This window comes from Barbus barbus (genome assembly GCF_936440315.1).
Source record: "Barbus barbus genome assembly, chromosome: 25".
Taxonomy (NCBI): domain Eukaryota; kingdom Metazoa; phylum Chordata; class Actinopteri; order Cypriniformes; family Cyprinidae; genus Barbus; species Barbus barbus.
The window spans coordinates 15,053,815-15,077,018 of record NC_136753.1 but is presented as its reverse complement, the minus strand read 5'-3'; the positions used below and the strand labels follow the sequence as shown (position 1 = coordinate 15,077,018).

Here is a 23,204-nt window from a genome sequence, read left to right as displayed (position 1 = left end):
GTCCATATATGTAGAGGAAAAAGAGCTGTGCCACAGTGTTCTTTTAGTCCAAACAACATGTAGAAAGCATGGGTTTGCAAATCATAATTGTGACTTTCTCATAATTTACATAAAAAAATTATATTATGATATAAAAGTTGATATTATGAGATATTAAGTCGTCATCATGAGATGAAGTGTCAAAATTGCAAGATAAAGTCAATTATGACAAAAAGTCAAAAATATGAAATGAAGTCAATTATGACTAGTAAATTATGACAAAATTTCAAAATTATGACATTGAAATTAAGTCATAATGATTAGATAAAAAGTCAAAATTATGACAAACTGAAAATAAATCATAATTAGTAGATAAAAGACACAATTATGACAAAATGTTGATTTTTTTTTTCTTATGTAGCAGAAATTGGCTTTCATTAAAGATCAGCCAAATGGCAAAATGAAAAAGCAACAAATTGTGAACAAATTTTTATATTTGAAATAACTTATACATTGGTAAATAAATGTTACATACTGAATAATAAAGACTTATCAGAAAGTCACCATTCATTACTCCAAGCAGCAATAAAAAAAAGCATATTGTCATTTGTATTAAGAACCGTGGCAAAAAAAAAAGTATGCACAAAGTGTATAATAAAACGGCAATATCAAGTATAAAAATATATATTTTACAAACATCTGATGCCTATTTTAAAAATGTCTTCACATTTGAAAGTAACATTTTAAATATGCTCAGGCTACTATCATAATTTGAAGCTACACACCTCTACTCACACACAGTTTGATATTCGACACACTCGTGTATCTGTGTGCATTAGGGTATAAAGAGCACCCCACATCCTTCACATAGTCTTCAAATACAAATGGACCAAAAAAAAAAACATTTTGAATCATTATCAAATTGTGTATTAACCAAAGATAAGGACAATATATAGATATTTCTCTTAAGTTTTGCGACTTCCCCAAAAGTGCCACAATCCTAAATAACCTGTTGATGAGAACTGTGGCTTTGAGTATTATAAATTGTTTTGAGCACTATATGTAGTTAATTATTACCACCAAAAAAACTGTGAAGGTGGAAAATCCCTGAATCTGTCCAGTTATGGCCCTGCTTACATGCAGGTGGAAATAAATACCCAAGAAGTGAGTGTACAATTTGAGAAATGTCCAAACTGAATTCATCACATTTCCAGCTAGGTGTTGGAAGGAGGGGTTTCTGACAAGAAATATCCAGGGGCTCAACTCACTGAGAAGGTTCTCAAAAGTGAGCTGCGATGGGTTAAGGCAAAGTTGAGGCATCACAGGGGTCCCTCTGGCTTATTCTCTAAGCTGTACTCTCTGGCCCGCTGCATTTTCCAGCCAATAAATGCCAGGAGCGCAATGCCTAATGTCTTATAGCCCATCTGCAGTCCTAGATACCTGCAACAAGTCATCATGATCATCATCAATGCTACTAATTAGCTGATTAACACTAATTAGCATAGTCTGCTTTCTGTTTTAGCCTTGTTTTATTGATTATATGCAGAGTGTATGTTTGTTTAAACTCACTTCATTCAAAATCTACCAATATTTGATGCAAATGTACCTTCATAATGCATTTAGGTCAAGAGAACATATTCTTACCTGTTTCTAAAGAGGTTGTTGTCATAGTAACCACATCCTTGCTTTTTCCCACAAGCAACTTTCCACCAGATACACGTGGAGTCTATGGTCATCCCAAACAGAGCTGGAGCTGGCAGCCAGGCTAAGCAAAGAGAAAAATGAATCATTTTACTACAAATGTAAGTAAATATATAAACTATTCTCTAAAATACCAAAAAGGCATAGATAGTTTGTAATAATATTCTCAGATTTAGGAACTGTAGCAGAGATTGATTAATTGATTTTACCCCTCACACAATAGCTATGTTGTTATATGACCAGAAGGGGGCGCTACATTACTTACAGTATTGCAACTGCACTTGAAAAGTGTCCTTATCTGAGACTCATTTACACTGATTTACACTGTCCACTGTTCTCTATTCCTCTCTGTGTATTATCTCTTATCTTGTTTTAAGGATCTTTCAGGATACATTTTAGGGAAATATGTTTTTCTATATACTTATTGCAGTCTGCAATTATATTTCACAATAAATAAATTAATAATAAAAAAAAAGAAAAAAAAAGATGTTTTGGTATTTTACTTACTCAGAACCCTCAGAAGCAGAAACTGAACCCCAATAGCAAAGGACTTTTCTTCTGAAGGAACTGACCTGTAGATAAAGACAGAATGAGTAAAATAAGATACAAAAACTTTATCTTGAGATTTCTTATATTTTAAGTTCTCACACTAAATGCAGTGTTTTGGTGTTTGTATGTTGGCATGTTTGCTTCTCACCTGAGCACCATCATGTAGATGGGGTTGTGTGTTAGGCTGGCAATAAGTCCGGCCAGAGATATAAGGAGCATTACAGGCAGGAGATAGTGAGGGCAGGTATTGGCACAAGGGCCAGGCTTGGCCGTGGCCACACCAGGAATACACTGGCAGTTATTATACATCTGTGTGTGGAAGGATATTGGATATTAGAAGATTTTGCCATTTATTAGTAGACCAAACATTCAGGCACCAAAAACTGATTGAATGAAAAATATTTGTCACCATAATTATTTGTAGTTGAGAAACACACACACACACACACACACACACACACACACATAAAATCTACAGGTCTGCTTAAGTCACAGAGAGCAGGAAAAATTAAATTAAATTAAATTTTAGAAATGATTAAAAAAACTAAAACCAACTAATTTATAATGAATGAATGAATAAGTAAATAAATAAATAAATAGGCCTTTTTCACGAGGAGAAAATGCTTTCCATTGTTTTTATGTAAAAGGCTATGTATTAAAATACAAAATATGAAACCAATTCACCTGTCACAAGATGTCAAAAACTAGACAAGGTAAAAGGAAATCTGACCCAGACTTCAATAAATACAGGTTCACATGCTTTGTTGCATAACAATATAAAAAAAACAATAATACAATAATTAATCAATTTCACTGTTTCTTACAATTTTCTTTACTTTTGCACAATTAAATGTGGGTTAGCAAAACCAGCTGAGAAACCCTGCATTAGTGCTTACATTCATTACAAACATTATTACAAGTGATAATTAAAGAGAACAGAAACTTACAGTGTTTAATTGATACAGCTAATACTAACACTTATAATGCTTGCCTTGTGCTCTATTGACTTCCAATGACAGTGTCCTCGATTGCCTGCTTTGCTAAATTCAAAGAAGCAAGGGAGTCCAGACCCAAGTCTATTTATCACTATAATTACCTCCTGCTATGATATGTACTGTCATATAGAATAATTCATCATCAGTTGCTGCTCCTGTAAGTCTCTTTCTGGGCAATTATACAGAAGCTTTAACACTCGAAAGTCCCCAAAGCAGTTCCTCCAGGAAGTATTAGTAATTAGGGATTGATTGGACTCAACCCATTGATCTCTAACAGACCATGACCAGTCATTTGCTCAGTGTCCCTAGTACAACAGAGACTCATGTTGAGCTGCTATCCGGCTTCAGTAATGAGCTAAGTAAAGGTCTAGATTGACAGATCTATGCAGTGGCTCTGCTCTGGTTTGAGATAATGGTATGGAAATTTCATGACCAATTTCTGTTTTGGTTGTCAGATTTATTTACCTGGACTCTGTATGGGTTTTTGGGATCCATGGTGTAGTTTGTGCAGCCAGCATGGCAGGGTGAGATGTATTCAATATTGTTTTCCCCACACACTGGGTTAAAGGCGCTGCTGGGACAGGAGCAATTGGCACCACAGGACGGTTGAGGCCAGCTGGGAAGATTGACACAATTTAGCTTCTACTTGCAGAATACAGAAACATTTTATAAATTGGTAATCTTAAAGAATTATGATATTACTCATTACTTTTCTTTTCTTACATAGAACAATAAAAGAGATATTTTGATAAGGTCTTTTAATATAAAAGTAAATGGGGACTGCGGTTGTCAAGCTTCAAAAGTACAAAACAAGCACCATATGCAACATGGTCCATATGATTATATTTTGAGTCTTATAAGTCTTTATTAACCGAAAATATTGATATGCTTATAGTTGACCTTTGCATGTTAATGAGAAATTGATTAAAAGATTGTTTCAATGAATTAGGTGATTGAGTTCATAAACCTTGTCTGAATGATTTGTTCATGAATCAAACTGATTCGGTTCTCAAATTCAATGATCCAGTCATATTAGGTAACATCTCACTGGACTGGAATATTATCAGTCAGTGATGAAAATTTCATATTGTTCGTCACAAAGTTATTGTATAACTCCAGGAGATTGGAATATAGCACAAAAGTGGTATGGACTACTGTTTTTATGATAGTTTCATGCTGCTTTGTCGTCTCAATTTTGAAGTTTTCCTTTATTGTAATTTTATTGGAATAATTGACCGATACAATATTCATATTTCATCTTTTGTGTTCCTTGAAAGAATTAATAATTGTTTGGTGACAACATTAGAGCAAGTAAACAATGAACTGCTCCTTTAACATCCAGACAGAGTCAAGTCTAAAAAGAACATTGGTCAGGGTTCAGGATGTAGACCATTTAACGGAGTAAACCTTACAGTGTGTAACTGTTCTCACACAATAATGACACAATAATAGGAATATGTTCATAAAGTTCATGGCACATTATCAAGTCACTAGAGTTTCCATTTGAACACACAGTGTTCTAGAGAAACAGGTATTTCCTTTCCTCCCAGCTGGCACAGTAAAAGTGTTCGGATATGTAGGACACACAGGATATTGTACGATGATCTGAACTCAAGCTCCGAGTACAAGAGCTATTCTCAATGACTCGTGCCCCATGCTGTTTACCCCCTGTGTGCTCGCTCAATTGATTATACAGTATTACACTGGAAGTTGATCTGGACCTGAAGATACATACATTCACTAGAACATGGCCTGAATCCAAACACTGACAGAAGACAAAGAACAGGCTTAGCTTAACAGTGTTTTTAGGGTCTGTGAGGACCGGTTGTCTTTTAAATATACCCTGTTTATAGATACTACTATAAAGATTTTTATAGTATTTTATTTAACTTTTCTATTATTTATTTAACTTTTTATGGCCTCTATATCTATCTATCTACATATAATACATATTTACTCTATACTTTCAAATGCCAGAAACAAAATATATTTCCAATCTTAAAATACATTTAAAAATATATATATTTCTAGACAATACAAGCAGGCTTTATTTAGAAAAAGGCTTTATTTACTGAAGTGTAATATATGTATAGTATATACAAATATTTTAAATTCTATTTAGCAATATATTTTGGTCTTTTTTGTGTGTGTATTTTGAAAAATTGATCTTTAGTAATGGAAAGTGTTTCTGTATGTCAAACAGTAGAGCATGCAGCTAACCACACTCATTCGGGGGATACATGTATACTTGTATACAATAAAATGTATACTTGGAAGGCAATGTAAAGTGTTTTGGAAGAGTCAGCCAAATGCATAACTTTAGGATAAGGGAAATTGGCAAAAATGTACTTATCACAATGCCTTTAAGCAAGACAGTTAAGCTCAAGTTTCTCCAGAAGGACTGTCTGTGCAATCAGTCTTCAGAGAGTTAATTATTTAAACAGAATATTCCAAAAACATGGAATCAATCAAACAAATGAGAACACTCTGTTTTGTGGTTTCTCACCTACCCAGGCCAGACCTGACTTATTTATTTATTTAACTCTATCTAGGAATGTAAAAAAAAAAAGAAAAAGAAAAATCCGCAAGAGTCAGCTAAATCAAAAGAACATGCTGTTAAACTCACCCATTTATGGCATAAACACCTGCAACATCTTGTGTGGGGCAGCCCATGAAGAAGAGGGGTATACAGCAGAAGATGGAGATAGTGAGCATTACAACAGAGAAGCGTGGAATGGCTCTGAACGACAACGCCCAGCGTTTCATGATCAGACCCCCGAGCACCATCCCCACAGCAATGGACGGCAAGTTTAAAGCACCTGAGAGAAAACAGATTTATTCACAAATAAGTGATCTTCCTTAGTATGAAAACACTGGATCTATGCCAAATACAATACTGTACACAGCAATGTCTGGGACTAGTGCCATATTTCTCCGAAAACTGTACTCATATGTAATGTATTCTATTTAATTATGTTGACTGACCAATAAGAAGGCTGCTGTAGGCCACAGAGGTACTGTACTGCCGCTCAAGAAATTTGTTGAGGAAGGTGGCAATTCCAGCGATTACGGAGGAGAAACAGCATTGGGTCAGAACCAGCAGCATGAAGACAGGACTCAGCAGCAGCCTAACGAACATCTTAGGGAACACTGCAAAAATACAATTCCAATTTAACCTTTTGTAATACTTTAGTATAGGGACCAATTCTCACTATTAACTAGTTGCTTATTAGCATACCTATTATTAACATATTGACTGTTTATTAGTACTTATAAAGCACATATTCTGAATGACCATATTCTACATACCAAATCAGACTCAGTACCTTAAAAATACCTGACTAACTATTAATAAACAGCAAATTAGGAGTTTATTGAGGCAAAAGTAATAGTTAATGGTTTGTTGATAGCGATAATTGGACCTTAAAATAAAGTGTGACCAACCTGTATGAGCATATGTCCTATATACACCATATCCACTACATGGACAAAAGTACTGGGACACCTGACCATTATACAAACAGAGACTTTAATGACATTGGATTCTAAATGCATATGGAGTTGGTCCCACTTTTGCAGCTTTAACAGCTTCTGGGAAGGCTTTCCGTTAGATTTTGGAGTGTATGTGTGGGATTTTTTGCCCATTCATACAGTAGAGAATTTGAGAGGTCAGGCACTGATTTGATGAGAAGGCTTGGCTCACAATCTCCGTTCCAGTTGATTCCAGCTTGTCTGATGGGGTTGAGGTCAGAGCTCAGTCAAGTTCTTCCACACCAAACTCATCCAACCATGTCTTTATGGTCATGCTGGAATAGAAAAGTGGCAATGTTCTTCTGGCATTTGCCAAACTCAGACTCACCCATCAGACCAACCAGAGAAGTGTGTTTTGTTACTTCACAGAACAGGTTTCCACTGCTCCAGAGTCCAGTGGTGGTGTGCTTTACACCACTCCATCCAGCGTTCCACTGAGCTCTTCAGAACAACCCATTTTTTCCCTCCACTAAAGTTTAAAAATGCAGACTGCATGGCTAGATGCTCGATTTTATACACCTGTGACAATTGGTCTGATTGTAACACCTGAATTCAGTAATTAAGAGGTCTGTCCCAATACTTTTGTACATATAGCCTAGTGTATGTGCGTGTGAGTGTGTGTACCTGGTATTCCCTACATTATGGGGACCAAATGTCCCCACAAGTATTGCAATACCAGTAGATTTTGACCTTGGGGGACATTTTTTAGGAAACAAGCTTATGTGAAGTTTTTTGAAAATCTAAAAACACAGAAAAATTTGTGTGAAGGGTATGTTTAGGGTAAGGGGATAGAAAATACATTTTGTACAGTTTAAAAAACATGTCTATAGAATGTCCCCATAAAAACCTGGAAACCAATGTGTGTATTTGAACTTAATCTAAACACACTTAAAAATAAAAAAATTGTTTGACCAAGTGAACAACTATTATGAAACAAGATATTGTCTTGAATACACTTGAATGAACACATGATCATGCATAAACCAGCTGCTTACAAATCATGCCCTGGAGGCCAGTATATTCATAAGAACGAGTCAGATCCTGTTACATTAACAACCTGAGCATGATGTATGACTCAAGAGACAAGACATTGACAAACAGCACACGTACGACTCTACAACAGGCACAGGACTGCAGAAATTTTACTTGTCATAGTCAACTTTATTTCTTAATTGTAGGTAAAGTAATTAAATAGCTATAACTATACAAATAAAATGGCCTTACTACTCTAATACTAATGGGTAAGTCTCATAACGAATCAATTAGAGCGGACTCACTTTTAAAGAAATCCAGCATGGAGCCCTCTGTCTTCTTGGGGTCTTCTTTTATGATGTCACCTTCCAATTCAAAAGGCTGCAAAAGAAGATTTTCAAATTGGTCTGTTTATTTTGTAAAAAAGTATTTTTACAGAAATGAATTATTCATCTGCTTACATTTTTGAACCAAGAAAGGCTTTCGTTGCTTATTCTATCACTTTTTTTACATTTTTAAAAGAAGATATGGTGATGAGATTTCAGGAATATGGTAACAGCCTCAGCTTCTCACTGTGAATGTAGAAGTATTGCCTACTGCATATCAGATTCAAAAAACATGGTGTACTAGTTTCACATTGTCAAACACACAGATTATCTAAATTGATCGTGACAGAATGGCAGCTAGTTGTATTATTGGGATTTCTTCATAAAAAACTGTCAGTAGAGAAGGAAAATCCAAAATAACCATCAGTAAGCTCAGTGAGACAAACATGCTAAAGAAGAGCAAAAATAAAGGTTTATATACCGACTTTTTTGAATGGATTAGATTGGATTAATGAATGGATAATAGAGGATGATTACAAACTTTGTTGCACCTAATGAACTACCACCACTTTCAGACAGAAGATCTGTCACGCTGATAGTGTTGACACAATAGACATATTTTGCTCATCACGCATATGATAAATGTAGTAGTCATTTTTTTTTCTGCTGTGGTTAGCTTAGACATGATTTAATTGAGGGAAATTACCTAATGTTCTAAAACATGTTTTTAGAGTTTGGGTGATGGAGATATGATGGTTGTGACACAGAAAATTTATACTTTCTGCAAGGATGCATTAAACTGATCAAAAGTCAAAAAAAGAAAAAGCAAAGAAAAGTTGTTCTATTATGTGACACTGAAGACTGGAGTGATGGCTGCTGAAAAGTCAGCTTTGCCATAACAGGAATAAATACATTTTAAAGTATAGAAAAATAAAAAAAAAACAGTTATTTTAAAATGTAATGATATTAGACAATATTTACTGCATTTTTGATCAAATGTCTCAAGAATCAGTGCCATACATATATGATAATTTGTTATATGTATATATACAAAAGTGAGATTAACCTTCTCTACATGAAGTGCTCTGGGAAAGAAGAAGTAAGGGATTGAGGTGAGAGCAAGACCTCCAGAAGTGATGAGCAGACCCAACCACCATGCACCAACGAATCGAGGGTCAGTAGGGGTCAACTCCAATGCCTCCCCTAGACGAAAGAAACAGCATATTATTAAATGTAATAATATAAAGAAAAGGAATAATTTCTTGCTGTGATTTAAAAGGTAAACAAACCTGTGCTGGCTCTGTCCACATCCACATAAATCCGCAAAACCATAGATCCCAGGAGGTATCCAAAGGACGGCCCAAACACTGACACAGCAAAGAGAATAGCTGCAACGTGCAACAACAGAAACCTCATTAATCTTTACAATTCTTTAAAGTTCAAATAACATTATGAAAAACATGAAAAAAATGTACCAATATAGAGAGCAGAATTCCGAATTCCTGCAAAGTCATCTATATAAGATATTCCAAAAGGTTGGATGGGGACAGAACCGATTCCAAACAGCAGCTGGGCCGTAGCCATTAACACCCAAAATTTACTGGTGTCCACAAGCTTCCGTGAATCCTCCTGACCACAAGCCTCAGCACCCGTTGAATTCGCATGCAAATAACACATGTCCTGTTTGCTCGCTGTGGGATTGAGACAAAGAAATACACCATATTCATCCTAACCACCAGTTCACATCATCCATCCAAATATCTGTGTTTAGTAACTTTCAGAAAGGTTTACTGGAATGATGAAAAAAAAAAATGCATTTTAAGTGTGAACTTGAGGAGTGAAGGTGCTCCTGACGGTTAATTGTTCATCATTTCGTCACCTCATAATGTTTCAAACTTTTATTAACACAAATGGAGTTAAGTATATTGTCCAAATTGCTCTTATCTAATGATGTCAAACGATTAATTGTGATTAATCGCATCTAAAATAAAATGTGTGTTTAATATAATATATGCATGTACTGTGTATATTTATTATGCATATATAAATACACAAAGATGTATGTATATATCTAAGAAAAATATGCTGTGTTTATATATTAAATAAATGTATATATAATATAAATTATGAATATAAATATATACATATTTTCAAAATAGTTTCTGTAAGTGTGTGCATTTATACATACTAAATGTACACAGCACACACGCATACATTATGTAAACAATTTTTTTTTATGTTGGATGCAATTAATTGCGATGAATCGTTTGAGAGCACTACTCTTATCCATACAACAAAGTGGATGTAGACCATAAACAGACAAGACACCATTCACTTTAATTGTATGCAAATAAGAAGCTTGGAGCATCTACGATACAACTCCTTTTGTTTTAGACAAAACAGGTTTGGAGCGTCATGAAGGTGAGTAAAAGAAAAAAAATGAGTGAGACATGCATTTAAGGTCTTATGTAAGTGGCTGCATATTTCATTTAAGCTTTGCATAGCATTACAATGTGTATGGTCAAACGACAGTTTCTACAGGAAGAAGCAGGGGAAGTGAGAGAATGAAGCAAAAATAAAAGGTCCAAGGAAGCCAAGTGAGATAACGGTTATCTCTTGGAGTAAATCCCGTTGATTTGCTCTTCAGAGAGAAATCAGGCAGCTTTATCTTAACAGTATTTCCCTGTTACTTTGTCCTCATCTCTTTCCCTTTTTCTCTCTATCCGTTCCCTTTTCAATTTCAAACCGTTTATTTCTTCATGATTTTTTTCCTCAAACTAATGCTAAACCCTGTCTAAGAAGGGAGACTCGGGTCAAAATGGAGTCTCTCTGCAGCAACTTCCTGTAGACCTGCCTACCCTGTTATGTCTAAGCTGATGTTTATCATCCAGCTGTGTTATTTTAGATCCCCTCTTTGTTGTGTCTGGTTTTCTTCAAAGTGTCCTGAGCCTTTTTAAATGAATATGGTGATATTATCATTTTGATGAGCTTAGAGTCTTAGAGTCCTTTACTCTGGGGCATGAAACAATATTAACATGCAGAAAAAAAACAAACTAAGACAGAAAATGAGAAGAAAAAGAATGCTGAGCTCATTCCAAGAGATGTGTAAGATTTCCAAATACATTCACATTCATTGGTTTCATATGGTTCTATCGAGATGAATAAGGATGCTAATGGCTTGAATGACACTTACCATGCAGGACAGAGTCAAAGGTGTAGGGCTGAGACAGGAAGTGAGGTAGAGCTAAGATCATGGCACTGATGGACATTAGCAGACCGCCCAGTCCAATGAATCGAGGTCGGTGAACCCGACTACCCATGTAACTAACAAACACTATAAACACTGTGTTCCCTACCTAATAAAAAAAGAAAGAAAAACAAGTCACATTCATTTGGTATTACACATATATATTCCTAATATACAGTATTCAGCCCCTTGTTGACCAGCATTCATTTTGATCTGAGCATAATCATCTTCTGTTTGATTACGGGTAATTTGTAACTAACTGCATGATTCCTACTGTACATTTCTGCCATAGTCACCACTAATAACCCACTACTAAATATAATGTAGAAACTTAAAATTTTCTGTAAAGCTACTTTGGAACGATTTGTATTGTGAAAAGTGCTATACAAATAAACTTGAATTGAATTGAATAGAACAGAAAGCTGGTCTGGATTAACCATTATACTGTTAATTTCATGATTCATTAATATAAAAATACCTCGCATATGACATAATTAGGGATGCATATAACAATTGGTTTATTAGCCAATATTGGCTACCTGTGGCACACCTATGGATTGGATATTATGTTGTACATGTGTTGTTTCACTTAAGCAAGCCACAGATGACACAGATGTTTGTGATGTGACCAGTACCTCATGGAGGGAAGAGATGGTTCCTGAGGAGAGGCTGTCCAGGCCATAGCGTCTCTCGATTGTGGTGATGGTGCTCTTGAAGTAAGAGCTATACAAGAGCTGAGTGAGCTGGAGCAGGCCATGACACAACACAAAGACCTACAGGAAGAGAGAGCAACAAAGTGTACAAGAACTGTCAGACATTATAGGGTTACGATTACAGTGTACCAATTATAATTTTCAAGTGTACTAAAAAATCTCATATGATTAAAAGAACTTGATGTTCTATAATCTAAACAGGAGCATTCATCAGTATGTTGTTACTGTGTCACATGGGAGTTTATTTATTTTATTAACTTTTTTATAAAGCACATTTGGAGTTGAACAACTCCCTAAAATTAGAGCTCCCTTCCCAATCTCTAAAGACAGTGAGATCTGGGACTTTGATCTTCACTGCCTCACCTTAAGGTTAACCACACTGATTTCACAATATATCTAAACTCACTTGTGTTTGGTTTGTAACATGTCCCTAATCACAAAAAAAGGGAAAAGGCCATACAGTTTATTCCAAACCATATAGAGCTCCTAAAAACACCTTCAAGATTTACACAGTTGTCTTCATGCGGCTATTAAAAGCAGCCATCACCCCAAAAGCTCCTTATTGTGCAAATAAGTGATAAAACAAAGATGGTACATAAAATGGAAAATTGGGAGCAGTGGTGTCTCTGCTTTCCATTAGTATGTGGCACTTTTATTACTTTATCTTTTTTTCCCTTTCCATTCAATTTTCTTTTAATGCAATCAAAATGTCATCTCAAACTTCCGGTGAAAATAACACTTCTCTAACCATTTAGTCCAGTGGCTCCCAAACACATTCCTGGAGCCTCCACAACACTGCACATTTTGCATGTTCTTGGTTAAGGAGACATTTAAAATGTCTATTGTTGGGGTGGCTCCAGGAACATGGTTGGGAACCACTGATTTACACCAATTAAACCCCACCCTTTTACGATTTACTGCAACCTCAAATCATTTTTACTGCATTTTTAGCGCAACACTCACATTTAAAAATCCAACCAACCTTTTTTGATAATCAAAATCTGGTAGAAAACTTCAGTTTTATCACAAGTTGCTTAAGTAACTATAGGGTGTGGCCAGGGGCAGAGTTAGGGGTGGAGCCACGTGGACATCGGCATTATCTGAAAACTGATTGGCTCTTTAAGGAAGCCTTAAAGGGTTAGTTCACCCAGAAATTAAAATTCTGTCATTAATTACTTACCCTCATGTCATTCCAAACCTTACTGAAAGTAAACGACACTGATTACATTAACCACTGATGTCACATGGACTATTTTACAGATCCCTTGCTATGTTTCTGGACAGGGGAACATTGCAGTTGCATTGCTGTCTATGGAGGGTCAGAAAGCTCTCAGATTTTATCAAAAAAATCTTAATTTGTGTTCCGTAATTTAACTTACGGGTTTGGAACGACATGAGGGTGAGTAATTAATGACAGAATTTTCATTTTTGGGTGAACTCCACCCCAAAACTAAAATGTTGTCATTAATCACTTACCTCCATGTCGTTCCAAACCTGTAAAAGCTTCGTTCTTCTTCGGAACACAACACAAAAATATATTTTGGATGAAAACCGGGAGGCTTGTGACTGTTCCATTGACTGCCAAAGAATTAACACTGTCAAGTATGAAAGAATACTTTTTGTATGCAAAGAAAACAAAAATAATGACTATTCAACGATTTGTGTTCTCTGCGTCACCACAGCGGCATTTTGGAGGAGACGAATTGTTGAATAAAGTGGTTATTTTTGTTTTCTTTGCGTACAAAAAGTATTCTTGTAGCTTTGTAAAATTACGGTTGAACCACTAACGGCAGATGGAGTATTTTGATGATGTCTTTCATACTTTTCTGGGCCTTGACAGTGTTAATTACTTGGCCGTCAATGGGACAGTCACAAGCCTCCCGCTTTTCATCCAAAATATCTTAATTTGTGTTCCGAAGACGAACGAAGCTTTTAGGGGTTTGGAACGACATGGGGGTAAGTGATTAATGACAAAATTTTCGTTTTGGGGTGGAGTAACCCTTTAAGATTACTGGTTAGGGGCAGCCAAATACTCCAATGCAAAAAGAATCTACACAACAAAACTTATTGAACTTAATTGAAATGTGTAATTTCTGTCCCACTAGTGGCACCAAATGGAATTCCAACCTTTTCTAACATTGGTTTATGTGCCGGGATTTTGTTTTGCTTGTTTGTCTAACCAGTGCCAGACAGCAGGAGAGTTTGAAAATTTTGCAATTCTGTTTGGTGCCACTAGCGGAAAACTAATGGCAAAAATTACCTTTAAATCAGAAAGTTAACAAAACCCTCATAACTTAATATCCATCATAACCCTCATAAACAAAATGTTTGTATAACTAATCTCAGTATTGTTTTTTTTTTGCACAGTACACTGCAATACCTGTCCTTTTTATACATCTATATCTATATTTTCTATATTTTAAATAAACACCTAATTTATATAGGGATTAAATCAAAAATTTCCAACTCTAGGTTAACCGAGATAGAGATATGGTGCTCTTTTTCTTTGTTGAAATATATGTAATATTAATTAATAATCCTCCCAGCAAATGTTTGAAGAAAGAAATCAAGAATTCCTTGTTTTTTTTAGATGCATACTACATAACACAGCATAAAAAGGCTAAAGCAGAGAGATAGTCATGTTTACTTGTTGTACTGGTTGGCAAATACACTGATAGTAATGTTTGTCTAGAGAGCAGAATTTGTTCACCTCTCTCTCGAGAGAGGCTCTTGGCGATAAGCCAGAAACGCAGTGGAGATAAAAGCTCATAAACTGGAAGGTTTCCCTGTTTGTGTATGAGAGAAAGATAGCTGCTCCCATATGATATAATGCTTTTTTTGTGCCCAAGATGTGATGAACGCAAGCAGAGAAACGTTCACAGAGGTCTCAGAGGCATGAAGCAATCTGATGGGGCATGTAGAGATCTGGACTGGATTTCCTAAACAAACACAAGACATAAATCCCTCTCCTCCACTCCTCAGCTCTCAACCATTGCAGGCCAAAGCACTATGCTTTCTGACGGCTTCTAGAACAGCTAATGCTCCCATTAAATCTTCAGCTTTATGGTTTGTTAGCACACATAATAGCTGCTTTGGACACAGTTGCTACGATTTCTCTCTTGTTTTTCGGTGAATGGGCTTTTAATTATGGAAATATTTTTGATGGGCTGTGCCCACTCAAGCAGCCCAAATAAATGCCTTTGTTAGATGTTTGAATGGCAGCTCTGTGCCTCTTTCTGCACCAGTGCCAGTTTCACATTCGGTTCAGCTCGAATTATTCGACACGCTTCAGCCATGTCTGGAACCTTTCACGTATTATGTTACAGGGAGGCTCAAGCAGATTGCTCTTTTTATTGTTTTCTTAAGGCTCTCTGATAAACTAACACTATGAGCAATCTGCCTCCAGAGGCCATTACTCAAGAAGTGTCCCTGAGGTACAGTAGGTGTACTATAATCAGGCCATGTTACTGTATTGCTGGATAATGGGTGTTAACAAAAGTGCAAGCAATGGCATATGCACAGAATAACTTGACACGTTCCTACGCAAATTACAGCTGGCAGGTTCATCGGTGTGTAATTCTCCACAAGCCATAAATCTTTTGCAGGACTGGCACACATTTGATCACTCACTGCGTCGTGAATGACTATTACAAAGTAGCCTTAGGTAAGCACAAAGCAAGCTGAAATATTTGTTTTGTATTAAAGCAATGTGTGAATTGTTTTTGGAATTTTGTAAGAATAATTCAAATATAAAACAATCCTGCCATATGTGAGAGAAAATTGTTGTCAGACATTTGTCATTCTGTTACCTCAAGCATTTAAGCCCTGGCAGGCTGCTTTATGCGTTCTAGGAAATTAGGGGAAAAAAAAGAATCAAATGCTTTTTCATAGAGGCATCGGCTTTTCATGTACTCTTTATCATATTCGTCTGTAAAACAGTGGATCTCAGCCGTTTTGTCCAACAAAATATCTGAATATGTCCCTCATATTGTGCATAATATTTCATTTGGCATGTTGAAATTATTAACAGAAACTGGGTCAATATACCGAATGATATTAATTAACCACAAATATTGTTAAAGTTTCAAGAATCACATGTTTTTTGTTTAGTTTTGTTTTTTAAACAATATTTTAAAAATATTGCATTTAGTTTACACCTTGATTTTATGCAAGTTATTTTTTTTTTTAGCAGGTTATCATTATTAAGAAAAAACCCGGGCCCCATGTTAAGATCAAGTGCTGGAAAATATAGTTTTACAGCATGATTTAAAGGAATAGTTCACCCAAAAATGAAAATTCTGTCATCATTTACTCGCCCTCATGTCATTCCAAAGAAGATATTTTGAAGACTGCTGGTAATCAAACAGTTGATGGTCCCCATTGACTTCCATAGCATTTATTTCCCTACCAACAACAATTTGGCTCTCCAAAATTCTTCAGAATATCTACTTTTGTGTTCAACATAAGAAAGAAACTCGTACAGGTTTGGAATGACACAAATTATGACAAAATTTTCATTTTCGGGTGAACTATTCCTATAAGATAAGAAGCAAAATATATGATACTTTTGTTGTCAGATTTGACTGCATTATATTACTGACAAACAGATTTAGAGATGTTGGTCAATTCAAAATTTTATTTCCCTATTCAAGAAAATAGCAAATTGTTTGTCTATTGCCAAAACAGAAAGAACAAGATGACCGCTGAGTGAACTTAATTATGCACCTTTAGGGGACTTTGATAGAATGCCATTAGTTTTTAATCAGCAGTGCATTTTAATGATGTTTGAATTACATTGACATCATAGATCTGGCCTAATGTTTTTAGGACACAGTGAGTGATTAAACTCCACAGATAGAAAACCAGTGATGAAAGATTCGATGAACGTGCTGAAAAGCAGTTCCTGTCATCTGTCCAGAACTGGACCTCCCCCCCCTCTTTAGTAGCTATTGTGCTGCATGAAGAGCCCTGCTGAGTAAAGAGAATCAGGGGAAAAACTGACTTTGAAGTTTGATGTTTTACATGCATCTCTGTACTGCTATCACGTGTTACAGGAGCCATTAAGCAGACATTTTCGGATTTCCTCAGGATATAAAGCTTAAACAGTCAAAAAGTACAATCCCAATGTTCCAATCATTTTTGTCCATCCTGTGCACCACAGCCACAAAAATAACACGACATTCAGACGCTGTTTCACTTTGGGTTGAAACAAATTCTATATTCTATTTCCCTTTCTATATTCTATTCATTTTACAAGAAAACATTTAGTGATGACAAGCATAATTTATTAATGACTACAAATAATCATATCTCTCAAGTCCAGGTTTGAGAAAACAATGAACTTGCTAGCTATGTCTGTATTCATGGATTTTCACATTGAATGGCTTCATAGAAAATCTTGCAAATGGGACACTGAATAAGTTGTCAGCAACGATTCAATGAAATCAAGTGAAAAAATCTGGAGGAGCTGGTCCACCCTAATGCAATACAGATTCAGCCAATCTTTTTCCTAGTAAAGAGTAAATGAACCTTTGCGTTGTGCATACTGCCAAGAGCAAATCAGTTGATGGTAGAATAAATGGAAAAATGCTAGATCAATGTGACAGTCTTATTTAATATTTTACTTATTTCAACAACTGCAATCTTACAATGACCTGTAGCCCAAATAAACAACACTCCCTCTCTGCAATTTCTAATGACAAGCTCAACAAAAATTGTTTTTTGAAAACCCATCCTGCATTTAAATAAAATAAGGTGGCTTAACAGCTAAGATTATTCTGTTATGTAACATGGTAATAGAGAAAAGTTAAAAAAGAGCTAAATAGTCAAAAAGTACAAAATATTTGAATGCAAAACAACAAAAATGTCAAAACTGCATGTCATATATCAGCATTACCTGTCAGTTCAAATGAGTTTAAATCTAAAAAAGGGGGGTTTAAGGATTGTAAACAGGCCAAGTACACTGAACAGCATGTTCTACACCTTCTTTCAACATACGTCATCACTGCCTGACTCACCCAGATGAACAAAATACATATGCAAAACCTGTCCATTTAACATGTGCAGTTATGCCTAATTGGTCACACAGACACAAACTCAATCCATTTAGACATACCTGTAAACTCTCACACCCTTATTGCAAACATATCAAGTCAAGGAGAAGCAGAAGTTTTAGCAGCAGCTTAGTTGATTTTGGAGAGTGTATGAAGCTTCTCTCTACTTGTACTCTCATTCCCTAAAAATAAATGTCCACAACAAAAGATAGTTCCTAATAAGGGGGCAAAAAGGAATTCCATAGAATGGCGTTAGGAAAACTACGCAGACACTTCTGCATCTGTGTCCTGTCAAACTGGCTATTGTAATTCCAAACAACCATCTTCATTGGAATCGTTTCTGCTTAAGGTTGTTGTAAAGTGCCAACAATTTTCACAAATACACAAACCAGATCTGAAGTAGGTGTGAAACACTTAGGTGAGCAAATTTTCTTCTTGTATAATATGACCAACAACCTTTGGACTGGCTTGTCAGAGGTGATTCGGAGACAGTTCCTTTAGGTGGAGGAATGAGCAGGTATGAGTCTAAAGGATTTATGCAACTCCAGAGAAACTCAGATGGAATTTCCTATAATGCCTAATTGTAAAGTCAACCGATCACCGTGAATTTGAAATGCAACAAGCAAACAATAGGTACAACCCGAATTCTGGAAATGTTGGGACGTTTTTTTAAATTTGAATAAAATTAAAACATCCATCCATCCATCCATCTTCTTCCGCTTATCCGGGGCCGGGTCGCGGGGGCAGCAGTCTAAGCAGAGATGCCCAGACTTCCCTCTCCCTAGACACTTCCTCCAGCTCTTCCGGGGGGACACCGAGGCGTTCCCAGGCCAGCCAGGAGACATAGTCTCTCCAGCGTGTCCTAGGTCTTCCCCGGGGTCTCCTCCCAGTGGGACGCGCCCGGAACGCCTTCCCGGGAAGGCGTCCAGGAGGCATCCGGAACAGATGCCCGAGCCACCTCAGCTGACCCCTCTCAATGTGAAGGAGCAGCGGCTCTTCGGGGGTTCGCCCGGTATGGCGCAGCCGGGGCCCCACCCTGGAGCCAGGCCCGGGGTTGGGGCTCGTATGCGAGCGCCTGGTGGCCTGGCCTCCCCCCATGGGGTCCGGCCGGGCTCAGCCTGAAGGAGCGACGTGGGGCCACCTTCCCGTGGGCTCACCACCTGCAGGAGAGACCGTAAGGGGCCGGTGCTAAGAGGATCGGGCGGCAATCGAAGGCGGGGGCCTAGACAACCCGATCCCTGGACACAGAAGCTAGCTCTAGGGACGTGGAAAATTAAAACAAAGACTTTCAAATCACGAGCCAATATTTTATTCACAATAGAACATAAATGTTTAAATGGAGAAATTTTAAACTTTTATCCACTAAATGAGCTCATTGCAAATTTGATGCCTGCTACAGGTCTCAAAACAGGGGCAACAAAGGGCTGAAAAAGCAAGATATTTTGAAAAGATTCAGCTGGGAGAACATCTAGCAACTAACTAAAGCCGGGCTCACACTGTGCAATTTTTAATAGTCTTTCGCGATTGTTGCTTGTCACACTGTACGAACATGATCCACATGTCAGACTGTAGGATCTCAGTTGTCTTAATATCAGACTGCACGACAGTCAAGACGCGACAAAAACGGACGTACTCAAGAAGACTTGTCCGGAGTTTTACGTCATCAATACGTGACCCGCGTTCTCTCGCTATAATGGTAGCTAGCAAACAACAGCAACGTGTAGCGTTAGTTTTATTAATTACATGCCTTAATGTTAAAAAAAACCCCGAAAAAGACGACGTGTGTGGAGCAAGTCATGGCTGGGCAAAAGAGGAAAAAACACTGTCAGAAAAATTTATCGCAACGGCCATTAATCGGCTGTCGGTGAACATGTCAAACCAGCGATCTAGACAACCGATTTTAGCCTAGGATTATAGGAATCTTTTAGGATTTTAGGATTTTCAAAATTTGTCTCAGAGGACCAAATCGTGGCCAAAATCGCACAGTGTGAGCCGGGCTTAAGTTAATTGACATTTGGTCTGTAACATGATTAGCTATAAAAGGGATGTGTTAGAGAGGCAGAGTCTCTCAGAAATAAAGATGGGCAGAGGCTCCCCAATCTGTGAAAGAGTGTGTAGAAAGATTGTGGAATACTTTAAAAACAACGTTCCTCAATGTCAAATTGCAAAGGCTTTGCAAATCTCATCATCTACAGTGCATAACATCATTAAAAGACTTAGATAAACTGGAGAAATCTCTGTGCGTAAGGGACAAGGCCGAAGACCTTTGTTGGATGCCCGTGGTCTTCGAGCCCTCAGATGACACTGCATCACTCATCGGCATGATTCTGTCATTGACATTACTAAATGGGCCCATGAATACTTCCAGAAACCACTGTTGGTAAACACAATCTGCCGTGCCATCTGCAGATGACAATTAAAGCTCTATCATGCAAAAAGGAAGTCATATGTGAACATGGTCCAGAAGAAGTGGAAAAGTGTTCTATCGTCAGAAAAGTTCAAATTTGAAATTCTTGTTGGAAATCACAGACGTCGTTTCAGCAGGACAATGCAAAACCACATACTGCAGCTATTACAACAGCATGGCTTTGTGGTTAGAGGTGTCTGGGAGCTGAATTGGCATGCCTGCAGTCCAGATCTTTCACCTATAGGGAACATTTGGCGTATCATTAAACAAAAAATACGTCAAAGATGACCACGAACTCTTCAGCAGCTGGAAACTTATATCAGGCAAGAATGGGACCAAATTCCAACACCAAAACTCCAGAAACTCATAACCTAGATGCCCAGATGTCTTCAAACTGTTCTGAAAAGAAGAGGAGATGCTACATCATGGTAAACATGCCCCCATCCCAACTATTTTGAGACCTGTAGCAGGCATCAAATTTGAAATGAGCTCATTTTGTGCATAACATTGTAAAATTTCTCAGTTTAAACATTTGTTATGCTATCTATGTTCTATTGTGAATAAAATATTGGCTCATGTGATTTGAAATTATTTTAGTTTTCATTTTATTCAAAAAAAAAAAAAAAAACGTCCCAACACGGAATTCGGGTTGTATGTTTACATGCACTAATTTTCTATTTGAGATTCTGCAGTCCGGTTCATATTTCGGGTATACATGTGCATTAGATGTGTATTCTGAACAAAGCTGTGACAATGTGACATTTGAGCTAACTGTTACTTTTGACTTGCTGACAAGTCAAGAGTGTCAAGAGTTCTTTAAGCAATATTTAGTCAAATCAGTCTCCTTTACTGATCAGTTCATAAGATGTAAATAAAGATATGCACATTTGTAAGTAGTGAACCATATGTAAACAGATTATTTCATTAAACGGCTCTTTTAAACATGCGAATCATGCAGGCGTGCAAGGTATGTGTGAATCTGATTGAGAAGATAGTTGCATTCAAGCGTTTATATGCATAGTTTTTTCTCTATTGACTGGATTGTTTTAGGTCTACACCACCCTTTTCAATTCAATCAAAATTTAATTTAGATTCAGCTCAGTCGAATTGATTTAGATGTTTACATGAAGGCTTTTCAATCCTACTGAGGCACGAGTCCAATTACTAATGGATCATTTGGGTGCATGTAAACATAGTTAATGATGGTCAAGATCTGTGTATCATGGTAAAAGAAAAACAAAATACTCCTTGGGAAAATGAACAGATATCAATTACAAATAAATCCATGATTCTCTGGCAAAGCCAAGATGAAATAGTTTTGACACCACAACAGTCTGTGGTCAGGGTGATCTTTATCCAAACAATTTCCAAACACAAAAACATCTCAATTAAACATTATATGCATGTAAAACAATGTGTGAGATGAGAGAACCATATTTTGTCTAATATCCCCCACATTCCACAGACATTTCTTTTAGAGTAAAGTGGGAATGAATGCAGTTAATGCTGTACTCCAACTAAGCATTGCTTCTGGCAAGCCATCTGACATACACTATTGCCCCCTGGGCCGAGGTCTTCATCCTGACCTGCTAATCCCTCCACAGCTGCTTCAAGATAATCTGCACTGACAGCCTCAATCAGGAAAACCTGTTTCAGCTGTCAAACACCTTGAATTAAACATCCAGGGTTTCAAACAAACTGAGCTTTACAAATGAAAGACAGAAAATATACCAGCATGAAACTCCAATGAACTGTTTACTATATTCACAATGCAGATGAGCAGAGGATACAGGATTGGAAACAGCACTACTTTATAACCCTAAAGAGGAGCACACATTGTATTGGTGGTTTGATTTATAAGTTAAATATATTATTAGATGCTATTAATAACATTAAAGGTTTCTTCCTCTGTTTTTTTTTTTAAGGACTGTGAACTAATAAAACACAAAGCTCTATTATAAGCACGCACGAGTGAGTGTGTTAAAGACAAAAGTTCAGGTTCCAAGTCCAAAGACAATAAAAATCATGACAGCAATAAATAATAATATAATGTACCTCCACTGTCACGTCACTATCACCAGAGCAACAACAGCAAGTGCACTGCAAATTGCTTTTTTTAAAGCGTCTAAAGAGATTGTTAAAATATATATAGAGAGAGAAAAATATGCTTCTACTAAATGACAGTGAATGAAAATAATAATACTTAACTTGAACAAATTAAATTAATATATTAAACTAAAAATTATTGTATGAATACTGGATCAGCATAACCTAATAATATTCACCAAAAATAATAATAATTTACCTTTATGTTACAAAACAACGCTGGCTTGGGTTTCTTTATGTCTTTGGCGTATATGTCCATGTTTTCCTATAAAAGGTGAAGTTGGTTGTTAGGCTTGTTTCGACAAGGTTGAACTAGACGCGTTTCCACATCGGTGATCGTCTATGGGGGATTATATGACCACTATCAGTGATGTCACGAGCCCCGCCCATTGCTCACAGACTCCGCCCACTGCTCCACGCGCGATTGTTTTGATGATAGTTATCTATCTCTCCCTCTCCCTCTCTCTCACTCACACACACCCCATATATCAGCAACGGATTTTATTTCCTCATATTACACGGACTTACTGCACACTCGGTAAGGAATCTGTGCAAAGACGTATCATAAACAGTGTAAATCATTTAACTGGATTCAGTTTAATGACACCGGAGGAGAACAGGAGTA

The 23,204-nt window shown here is 36.8% G+C and overlaps 1 protein-coding gene across 1 annotated transcript; it reads right to left on the bottom strand.

Annotated features, from left to right (window-relative positions):
• Positions 1-456: 456 nt before the first annotated feature.
• LOC306845185 (solute carrier organic anion transporter family member 2A1-like) lies at positions 457-22,905 on the bottom strand. Its single transcript, XM_079377834.1, has 14 exons — positions 22,779-22,905; positions 11,936-12,073; positions 11,247-11,409; positions 9,529-9,744; positions 9,343-9,441; positions 9,120-9,256; positions 8,033-8,108; positions 6,210-6,374; positions 5,851-6,043; positions 3,690-3,840; positions 2,378-2,538; positions 2,188-2,252; positions 1,624-1,744; positions 457-1,419 (listed from the first exon to the last, which is right to left on the bottom strand). The coding sequence occupies exons 1-14, from the start codon at positions 22,836-22,838 to the stop codon at positions 1,299-1,301; spliced, it is 1,866 nt and encodes a 621-aa protein (XP_079233960.1). The 5' UTR covers positions 22,839-22,905; the 3' UTR covers positions 457-1,298.
• Positions 22,906-23,204: the final 299 nt, after the last annotated feature.

What these genes read in the sequence shown, in the direction of transcription:
- LOC306845185 (XM_079377834.1), bottom strand. Translation starts at nt 22,838, where the DNA reads ATGGACATATACGCCAAAGACATAAAGAAACCCAAGCCAGCGTTGTTT. An exon ending in CGTTGTTTTGTAACATAAAG is followed by an intron (nt 12,074 to 22,778) that starts GTAAATTATTAT and finishes CTCTTCCTGTAG; the next exon opens with GTCTTTGTGTTGTGTCATGG. An exon ending in AAAACCCATACAGAGTCCAG is followed by an intron (nt 2,539 to 3,689) that starts GTAAATAAATCT and finishes TTCCACACACAG; the next exon opens with ATGTATAATAACTGCCAGTG.